The 10,835-nt window shown below is 43.1% G+C and overlaps 1 gene segment (V, D, J or C); it reads right to left on the reverse strand.

Moving 5' to 3' along the window:
• Positions 1-8,906: 8,906 nt before the first annotated feature.
• Positions 8,907-9,797, reverse strand: LOC108522155 (Ig heavy chain V-I region V35-like). The segment is given in 2 exon segments: positions 8,907-9,566; positions 9,653-9,797. Coding segments are annotated over 2 exon segments (363 nt in total).
• Between the last annotated feature and the right edge of the window lie 1,038 nt (positions 9,798-10,835).

Genomic DNA, 10,835 nt, shown 5'->3' on the forward strand with positions numbered 1-10,835 from the left:
TTTCTGGGTGATGCTCTCAGGGCTGAGACATATCCATATTTACCTCAGTGGATCTCAGGTTATTTGCATATTCATGAGACAGAGCATTTCATAGCTCAAGACAGTGATTCAGGATAAGGAAGGGAAGGTAAATGACACATCACCCTTACAAGAGTGGGATGCTGACACTCCAAGCCCTAATCCTCCTTGAGGAAATGCAGGCTCTGCTCCGTTTACAAACTTTTGGCGTACAGACGTCCTTTCACTGAAGACCAAGCGCCCAGAGGACATGCTCCTCACTGTGAACCCATATTTGATTAGCGTAGAGACCACCCGGATGATTTCTGGAACCATCACTCTCCATGACACTGAGAAGGTGCCTTGACCTCATCCTAGTCCCATCAGGCACCAGCACAGCTCACTGGTGACTCTGAGAAAGTGACAGCTGATGTCCCACGTGAGTGTCCAGCAGGTCCCCCTGAGATCATCTGGGCGCTCCTGAGACAGTGTCTCCAGCACCTGCCTGGCTTCCTGATCCTCCATGATCTTCAATAGAAACACTCTTGGTTTACAGATTTGCCCTGTGATGCACAGTGGGATCTGATTTTCTCATCTCACGGACAATAGGAATCAGAAGATGTAAGAGAAGTTTGGGGTTCCTGATGAACTCACTGCTCCCAAAATAATCGTAAAGGAATTTGTGTTTTGGATAAGTTTGGGTTTTATTTCCTACTCCACTTAATAGAATTTCATGAACTGTTTACATACTTTCAGTTCATATCCATAGATCCTCATCTTTCCATGTTGATTTCGGACTCACTAGGTCTGTGCACCTGCCACACTCTCAGATCCATCACCGCCCTGTCACTCACACAATGTAGGCAACATTACTTAACACTGAAGTCTGAATTGTTTATTCGTAGGAATATAGAGACTCCCAGAATTCTGTATCCTTTCAGTTAGTAAAACCATTCCTGCCCTTTATATCCTCACTATTAAGATATTTACAGTCCTTGAAACCCACTTTAAAAAATACTTCTGGTTGCCTTAAGTAACATGAATGGTTCTGATGTAACAGGATATTTGAAGGCACATCAGCAACTTATTGAACACTTAGGGTTGTTGTTGTTGTTGTTGTTGTTGTTGTTGTTGTTGTTGTTGACAAAGGAAGACACAGGCGCTGAGAGGAAACCTCATCCCCAGCCTCCTGTGCACCTGCTCCGGGGCTGGAACCTGGGCTGGGTGGCTCCTGAGTGTCCCCTCCAGCCCAGCCCTTGCCTCGAGAGGAAGTTCCCGTGGGGCTCACAAAGCGTTTTCCCTCAGCTTCCCTAGCCTAACATGAAATGGCTTTGTCCTGGCTTAGAATAATCCTTCAGTGACAGCATACGCTGCTGACCCCATCTCTTGAAACAATTGATTAGCCTTACTAAACCTAATGAACTCTACAGGGAGACCCAAAGCAAGGATTCTATGACCCAGGAGGGAGCCCCGTCTCTAAGCTCCAGATGCACCAAATCAGTGGAAAATGAATCCAAAACCTTACAGGAGAATTGGGTGTGCCTTGTTCCCTGCAGCTGAATGTTGCATCTGAGATTTCCAGCAGATGCGGATGCTTTCAGGTGAGAGCACACTTCATATCCAATATTCCAATAACACACATTTTCCCTTCTTCCTAGTGCCTCGCCTGCAGAAAGTGCCTCCTACACTGACACTAGGCCCAGGTATCTGACTTTTCCTCCTAGAGATCTAAAGCAAACAGGATACAAGTGGAGACTTTGGAAGTGCATGCAGGTTGTTATTTTCTTTGTCTCAACTAAGAACCTTGCAAAGGCTTCATGATAAAAGAAGCTGAGGTGAACGAGGGAGTTTCCAAGATCTTGTTTTTAAACACGTTGAAGTCAGAGGCTTCATATTGCTCTACCGTCCTTGCCTGAGTCTGCCATTTTTTGTTTGTTTGTTTGTTTGTTTGTTTGTTTCTGTATGTTCTCAGAGTCTGTGCATTGCCACACTCTCATCTTTAATCCAGAGCCATCATCCTGGTTAGAATGGATTGTGTGGTGCAGGTCAGCACTGCCTGTTTTGACAATGGAAACCTAGAGACGCAATCGGCTTCCTCTTCTGGGCTGCGATGTTCACCAAGAATCTCCAGGGGAAAAGCTGTTTTTGGCCATTACTCCCTTTTGTGGTTTCAGTGTCCCTGGACTATTTACTTACATCTTACCTCTATTGTATAACTTTACTCATTTGTATAATGGGAGAATGAGAGAGAATCTGGAATGGGAGATTTGTCTTCCTTCACATAGGATAAGTTCTGGGAACGTCCTTCCCCGCAGAAGCTTTTGAAAAAGGCTCCTGTTACATTTCTCAGTAATTAATCTTCTCCAATCTGACCAATAGGAAATGTATTTGGATAGTATTTTTTAGAATCTGGAGGTTTCTGGAGAGAAAGCCCATAAAACGTAGAAGCATGAGACCCTCTGGAACCGTCACGTTGACCGAGTCCACATCTGTCGTTCGGACATCTATAGTGCTGACCACGTAAGTGTCCTCAACAGCTTGTGGCTTTTGCAGCTTCCCTTCCAGTTAAGCAACTGTCAACTGCCATTCTGGACCTGCCTGTCTATCCAGGTCCTTGACTGGGTATTTATTTTTCAATTTCAGTTACTTAGTAGATTCCAAAAAGTATTGGCATTCAGATTATGCATAAAAATGAGGGTGATAAACATTATAATCTATGTGTCGGACCATAAACCAAAAGTCCAATCCAAGGTCTCCATTAATGTGTTACTGGAGGCAGAATTTTGATCTTATTACGTGTAACAGGCACCTGGTACGACATAAATGAACAGGCAGGAAAATAGAGAAAGGACATGGCACAATGCTTATGAAAAAGTCTCAGCAATTTTAATTTTCTTCTGAGGAAGCTGAAATTGTGAAAGTGAAGCGGTGTGACTGGTCATGTCGCAGGTGATGTGTTCTGGAAAGCATCTCCAGTCCTGGGCTGGATCCAGTAGGTGCACTCAGGCCCCCAAACTGAAACAGTGACTCTTATTCCTTAAACACAAGATATTCCAATAAGAAAGCTGTTCTCAGGTGAGCTGCAGGGCAGGGAGGAGGAGATGGAGGTGTCCTTGGCTTCCCAGAATTGCTGAAACTTGAAGACCAAGGCCACCTCTGAGAGGCAGAGATCCACCTATGAGTACATCACATCAGCTCTGTCTTCAGGAATCTTCGGCTGTGTGGGAGGATAAGGAATGTGATTTATTTATTTCTGCTCACCCAGTGCACTTCAGAGGAAATTAAACTGAAAATTAAATAAATATTTTTACCATATTAGGGGAGAGAACATGTATAAACCATGGCAACACAAGTGCTCACTCCAGAGCCTGCAGAAGGAGCACGTGGACGATTGAGAGAAGGAAGTGCCCTGCCCCGGGAAGCAGGTACCCTAACATCATCCCCTGAGAACTGTGATCTAGATGCCGTGCGTCAGTGGAACCTGGGCTTGTGCCTGGGATTTGTAGGTAGTGTGGGGAGCAGAGCACAGCTCCATTCCTCCTCACTGTGTGACCTGGGATGTGGCCTCTTCCTCTGAGCTTCATTCAAACAAGGTATTAATATAAAATTGCAGCATTAAATTGACCTATAACCTTTCGAGTAGGAGCCAGTGCTGTTCAGAATTGTTATCACTATGGCTGTCCCCAGAACAATACCTATATGATCCCTCATCTCAGGTCTCAGGTGACCACGTTGCAGAGAACACACATGTTTGTTTCTGTCACAAACATGGTATTGGATACTGGAAAGCATGTGAACCTTGTTATAGATTTATGTTAATTACATGACAATTGGTAAAATTAGAATTAGTAAGTGATAATTAAAAATTTAGCTTTGGGGATTTCGAAGCAAAGTGGATGGTGTGTTTTGATTTCTCCTTGCTTAACATAATATCATGTGTGAGGAGGAGATAAATTAAAGAGGAAACTATTCAGCAATGTGGAATCAGGGATTTTATAAATAAAGAAGGTTCTCACAACTTCTGGAAAACCCATAAACTTAAAAAAAGAAGGAATTTTAAGACAGATTTCTATATTCTGGATACATGACTAATAAAAGATTAAGTGCGAAAAGAGATATACAGAGGATGAAAATTCTGCAGCAGATAATTTTGCCAAATAGACAGCTTTATACTAGTTTGTAATTTTACCTAAGTATTCAAAAGACAAACTCCAGAGAGATCCAAATAAGAAACTATAACATTTCAATGTTAGACGACTGGTCGAGAGGAGCTTGAACTGACATTATTTTGATGAATCATGCCTCAATAATAAAACTGTGACTAATGGTGCACCTACTCATGAGGCTGCTTGAGTAAACAGTTCCTACCTCTCCTACTTGGGAGTCCTGGCACAACCCAACATTCTCTAAACCTGGGGGCCGCTGAGAACAGACAGAAGTTTGAACATTATGAAGTGATTATGAAGTTTTGAGAGATCCACAATCACTGAGTGAAGTGACTGGTGAGGGTGGTCTCTATGAGCCTAGTCTTTGAAGAGTGTGGCTGTTTGTTATGATGAGCCAAGAGCTGCTTGTTATGATGAACTTAAAGCAACAAAGACAGTGGAGGAAAATGAAGAAACGGGGAACATGGTACAAACAGAGGGACAAGATAACGTTCCAGAAACTGGCAAGAATGATTTAAAAAGCATATGGATTACCTGGCAGAATATTTAAATAAATATTAGGAACATGTTTAATAAGCCAGTGGCAGCATGCAAGAACAATGTGAGAATTTTAATAGAGATAAGAAATTTAAAAGAGGATTAGACAAAAATATTTGTGTCGAAGAATACAATAAGTCAGACAAAGTTTTTAACAGAGCACACTGTGGAGAGGCTCAGGCTTTTCCTTCCCCTAGAGCAGGTACTCCTGAAATTTCCTGAGACATGAATCACTGTTTGCTCCCGCCCACCTTCTAGATTCTCCTCAGAGATGCCCAGGACTCCAGAGTTCAGGTTCTCTCATGTTGTGTGACTTTGGGTTAAAACACACCTGAAACAGTGTGATTGTTGTCCTTTATCAATTCATCATCATCCACATTTTAGTTGATGCGATTTTTTTTGCCTCATTTTGAAAAAATGAAAATAAATCTGCAGACTCTATCTGGGCAAGAATTTTTTTTAATATACTCTGAGGGCTCAGAACTATTATAATATTTAAATTTTATTATACTTTTATTATTCTTCTTTTTAATCTTTTATATTTTATCTTTTTTTTGAGACGAACAAGTCATCGCTTCTAGTCGCAACAGGACTGGAGAGCTGCAGCGTGGGCACGTATAACATCTCGCCTCTATTCTGCAAGCACCGCCTCCCAGCGTTCGACGCCTATTCTCCTGCCTCAGCCCTCTTCCCAAGCTAGCTGAGACTACAGGTGCCTCCACCACGCACCAGCATAAACTTATTTTTGTATTTTTTTCAAGAGATGGTACATGAAGTCCGGTAGTATCGACCCTCTAGTTAGCAGAGAACTACGGTCCTCGAATCTCTCCCCTGATCTCTAGGATCTGTCGCTGCCTCATACAAAATAAGCCTGAGGTAAAGAGAATAAACGTCACTGGAGGGCACTCCAACGTGCTGGGATCACAGGTGTGAGCCACTGTGCTTGCCCTAGGCCAGATTTTCTTATCTCTCTTCTCTCTCTTTCCCTTGGTAGATGCGAATGTAGCCCCAACTATGATAGGAATCAGTAAACACTGCAGCTCTTACAACACTTTCTTGGTCAGCAGGTCCAACAGTGTGAGGACCACAGTAGCACAATTATTTATGAGACTAATTCTGTATCCAATGCAGGCACATTTTTTTTTTTTATGTACCAGGACCTCCAGTCCATTGCAGCCTATGGTTATGGAGAAGGAAAAAAAACACTCTTCAAATTTCCATCATACACGTGGTAAGAGAAACTGACATTTCTGTCCACTGGTTTCCAGACCCAGCTGTTGTAGCTCCTGGCCACTGGGCACTGTAGTGCTCTCTGTTTTGGGGGAATTTAAGCATCCTGGAGAATGGTATTATCCCCAAAATGGGCCTTCTTTAGAGATTACATTTCCTACTATAAAGCAGAGGAAAAAATACCTGCTGTTTATCTCACATCAGACTGTGGAGATTTAAGTCAGTGCCTCCATTGTTCTTCTGGGGTCTTTGTTTCTGGGCAAATGTGAAGGAGCAAGAACTGCTGGATCTCAGACTCATGTTCCTGTGATCACATCTCCTATCCCTTAACTATAGCTACGTTCCCTCATGTCAGAACACATTATGCAGTGTCTCATTCTAGGAATAAGATATCCAGTAACTTGGACAGTGGCACTAGTAATTTCTCCATAATTAAAAAAAATGTGGAGATACAGTTAATTCTTCTAACTATAAATTACTACCTATCAGGTTCGGGCTTTAATTTTTTTGAATTGTCTCCATATGACTGGTGTGTATCCTTACAGGGTGTAATTATTTTGTTAGACAAATGTGATATCTATCGCTGTCAGTTCAGGCACTTGGTCAGAGGTGCTGGTCAGTCTGGTTGGAGGTATCTGGGCTCAGTCTTCATGATACATGTTAGGGAAAGCTCTGATATAAAGAGAGTGGACGCTGTCACTTATGTAGCAGTATGGATTAAACTGCAGAATATCATCATACTATGAGGTCTCCATACCCTTTTACACAGCAGAGTAGATTTCCCTTGCTTTCAGCTGCCTGCTTACTTACATTAAACATTACTGCATGTACTTTTACTTAACACTGTTTTCTATTCTAAGCAATTGCCTGCTTATTTAATTAAAGTCAGCAACAGTAAATTTTACAACTAACAGTAAATTACCTGTACAAGTAACATAACATGGGCGTGGTGAACAAGCCAAGTAGAGACACCAGAAAACAAAACTCGTAAAGACACACCTTGTGTGAGTTGAGAGTTGTCAGTGAGCACAGAAAACGAGAGAAGCTTGTGTTCACTTTTACATGAAGAAAGTCAATTATATTTGACACCCAGAAGGCTGGTCACACCCGTGAGAGAAATATGTAGAGTGATCCACATAACTCAGAAATTAGAAAGTGATAAAGTCACAAACTTACAAAACCAGCAAAAACAATATTCAGTGTATTTAGTATTCAGCTCTGTTTCTTCAGGGGAAGGGATGGGTTATATCTGCATGGAGAATGGGACAAGTAGTTTTAAGCTGATTCTCCTGGGAAGTTGCTCATGAAATCACTCAGGCGATGCTCTGACACAGGATTGTGAGGAGGACGTTGACCCCTGGTGGTCACCGTTAGCAACACGGGATGCTCAACCCTGGTGGGTGCCTTTGTTACTGTTTTGTCCACAAGAGATTTTAAGCTGTCAGGTGCTGCATGAAGGTGAGTTTTTAAACCTCAGGTGAGGAAAATTACTGACCACACAGAAGATGAGAAAATCGAAGACGTCACTTCATCAACCACATTCCACTGATGAAAACTGTTTACACAGAGAGCCAGCAGTGAGCTGGGAAGAGGAAGGGGCTAGGGAAGATCATCCATAGAAGGACACATCCATCCTGCTTGAACTGCCTGTGGAAGGAGGGTTTAATGTTTGCCCTCAGCTAATTGAGGGTATTTCAAGGCCTTCACAAGCTTCCAGAAAAACAGTTTTCATGAGCAAATGCCCATACGTTACTCAGAGTTGTATTTTTTCATATTTATTCTTCCCCTCTGGGCAGGGTGTTCTCAGAATTCTCCCTGACCCTTCATAAGTTCCTGGTGCAGCTCCTGGAGGAAAAGCCTGCATGGGGAGAGAGCCCTCCTCATGTGCAGCCCTGAGGCTGTCCCGTCACCTCACCCACCACTGCCCTTCAGTCACTTGGTAAACATTTGTGAGCTAATCTTCCTGAAACTTGTGGTTTTGGGCAGTGTATTCACCAGGTAATAAACTCTTTAAGCTCTGTTTATTTTGGCAGGCATGTATCCCTTTCAGGAGCACAGGTTTGTTCTGAGTGTGTGGTAGTGGATAATTAGTGAGAGGGGGTTTACGTTCATCTTGTCGTCTCCCACAGTGCACCCTCCATGGGTAAGCAGATGGACTTGCTCAGCTGGAGGATGAGCACATTTTCATAACCTGTGACCTCAGTGATGCTCTTTCCCTGCAAGACCAATCGTGATCATGCCTCTGGGTAACGTGCACTCATCAAGGGTGAGCAGTGACCACCTCTGTGAGGGCTCCTTCAGGTGCCCACCCACTTTGTAAAGGGAAGCTTTTGCTCCTACCTGATCCCATGAATCTGTTTGTATTTGCTGTGCAAACCACCTTATTCAGACTCACCACCCAGCAGCTTACAGTGTGCCTAATCCAACTCTAGGGCATTATACACGAAGTCTCTCATTGCCAGGGTCTCCAATTCTCATGGAAGGATGCTCATTATGGGATTCGCCAGAACTTTCTGCTCTTTAGAGACATGAACCTGCCTCTAAAAGCTTAAAAATCTTACTCTTTGGGAAAGAGCATTGTAAACCAGAAGTAAGATAAGCTCTAAATTAATATATATTTTGTGAATTTTGGAAGAAAGAGTTCAAGTAGTAATAGCCTCACCCACTTTCCCTCTGACTAATTATCAGTTCTAGAAAGCACTGGAAAAACCTGTGGTGATCTGAAATATTTTAGGTTTGTCATATTAGGGCATCACCAGAAAAAGAAGGAACCAAGTGTCCTTGTAGATTGATCCATTGTAACAGATTCGTGCCTGTGGGGCAGGATGGTCGTGGTGGAGGAGGCTGTGCCTGTGTAGCTCAGGGAGTCATGGGAATTCTCACACCTTCTGTGTAATTTCTTTGTAATCCTAAAACTGCTCTAAAATAAACTTTATGAAAAGGAGTGGCAGAAACATTTGAAAGAAATTTTGCCACTTTTAAGAATCATTCTTAGTCTCACCACGTGATCAAATAACCTTGCTCCAAATCATGTGTTCATCCCACTGGAAAACTTGTTCACAGTAGCACCTCCATGGAATGTTTGTATCAACTTTATTGAGTGTGGCCTTTTCCACTCTGTGAATTTGGCTTATATGACGATTCTTGAGTGGAATATTTATCTTAAAATTAGAGTGTGTACGTGTTTCTATTGTTCTTTTTTTCTGGAATATATAACCCATTTTGTAAACAGTCTTAAACCTAATAACCCCCGTCATCTCCTCAGCCCCGCACAGCTGCCTTCTCCCTCAGGGTTTCTGACACTCTCAGGATGTGGTTTTCACACTGTGCCTCTTGCACAGTAATACACGGCCGTGTCCTCAGATCTCAGGCTGCTCAGCTCCATGTAGGCTGTGCTCGTGGATGTGTCGGCGGTAATCGTGACTCTGCCCTGGAACTTCTGTGCGTAGTTTGTTATACCAACAATAGGGTTGATCACTCCCATCCACTCAAGCCCTTGTCCAGGGGCCTGTCGCACCCAGCTGATAGCATAGCTGCTGAAGGTGTATCCAGAAGCCTTGCAGGAGACTTTCACTGAGGCCCCAGGCTTCTTCACCTCAGCCCCGGACTGCACCAGCTGCTCCTGGGACTGGGCACCTGTGGAGAGAACACGGGAGTGAATAAAATCCTCTTTAACTAAACCAGGATTCCTTCCTCAGCTTTGGGACTAGGAAGCCCCTTACCTGTAGCTGCTGCCACCACAAAGAGGAGCCTCCAGGTCCAGTCCATGGTGATGAGCTGTGCTCCCAGGGGCTTCTTTAGGGGAGGGATGTGGTTGTTATGTGATGCTCTCAGGACACCAATATATCTATATTTATCTCAGGAGACCTCAGGTTATTTGCATATTCATGAGGCAGGATATTTCACAGTTCAAAGCCTGAACTAGGATGAGAAAGAAACAACAGATGCCACATCAGCCATACAAGAGCGGGATGCTGAGAGACCAAGCCCTAAATCCTGCTCAAGGAAATGCATTCCCTGCCCCATTTCTAAGCTTTCTGTGGACAGCAGTCTTCCCACTGAAGAACCCAGGATATGCTCCTCGCTGTGAACCCACATTTCATTGGCATAGAGATTACCTGGGTTGTTTCTGGGACCATCGCTGTCTCTGACATTGAGAAGGCACCTTAACTCCATTCTGGCCCCATTAGGAACAGTCAGAGCTCACTGGTAACACTGAAAAGGTGGCCACTAGTTATCCCACATGAGCGTCCAGCAGGGCCCATGGAGACTTCTGAGATCTGCTGGGCACTCCCAAGACAGACTCCCCAGCACTTTCCTGAGGGTCCTGGCCTCCCAGGACCTTCAATGGAAAGAATCTTGGTTTACAGATTTGCCCTCTGATGTGTGATTGGCTGTGAGATTTCCCTCCCATTCATGGTAGGAATCAGGGGTTGAAATAGAAATAGGAATTTGAATTTCTTGATGAATTCATATCTCCCCAAATAATTACCAAGTAATTTGTATTTTGAATAAGTTTGTGTTTTATGTCAAACTCCATTAAATAGAATGATTTGACATGGTTTTAGATCATGTCCATAGATCATCATCTTTACATGTTGATTTCTGATCCACTTGGTCTGTGCACCTACCACACTCTTCAATCCACCACTTCCAAGTCACAAACACAACATAGGAAACATTATTTATCTCTGAAGTCTGAATAACTTATTCATAGGGATATAGTGTCTCCCCTAGTTATGTGCCCATTGAGTTAAAAAACCATCCATATCCTTCATATTCTCACTATTCAGATATTTATTATCCTAGAATCCCACTGATAAATATAGTTCTCATTGCTTTTTGAGTGATATAAGTGGTCCAGATGAAATAGAATATTTAAATCAATATCAGCAACTTGTTGAA

Source organism: Rhinopithecus bieti, unplaced genomic scaffold, assembly GCF_001698545.2.
Source record: "Rhinopithecus bieti isolate Rb0 unplaced genomic scaffold, ASM169854v2 scaffold_64461, whole genome shotgun sequence".
Classification (NCBI taxonomy): Eukaryota; Metazoa; Chordata; class Mammalia; order Primates; family Cercopithecidae; genus Rhinopithecus; species Rhinopithecus bieti.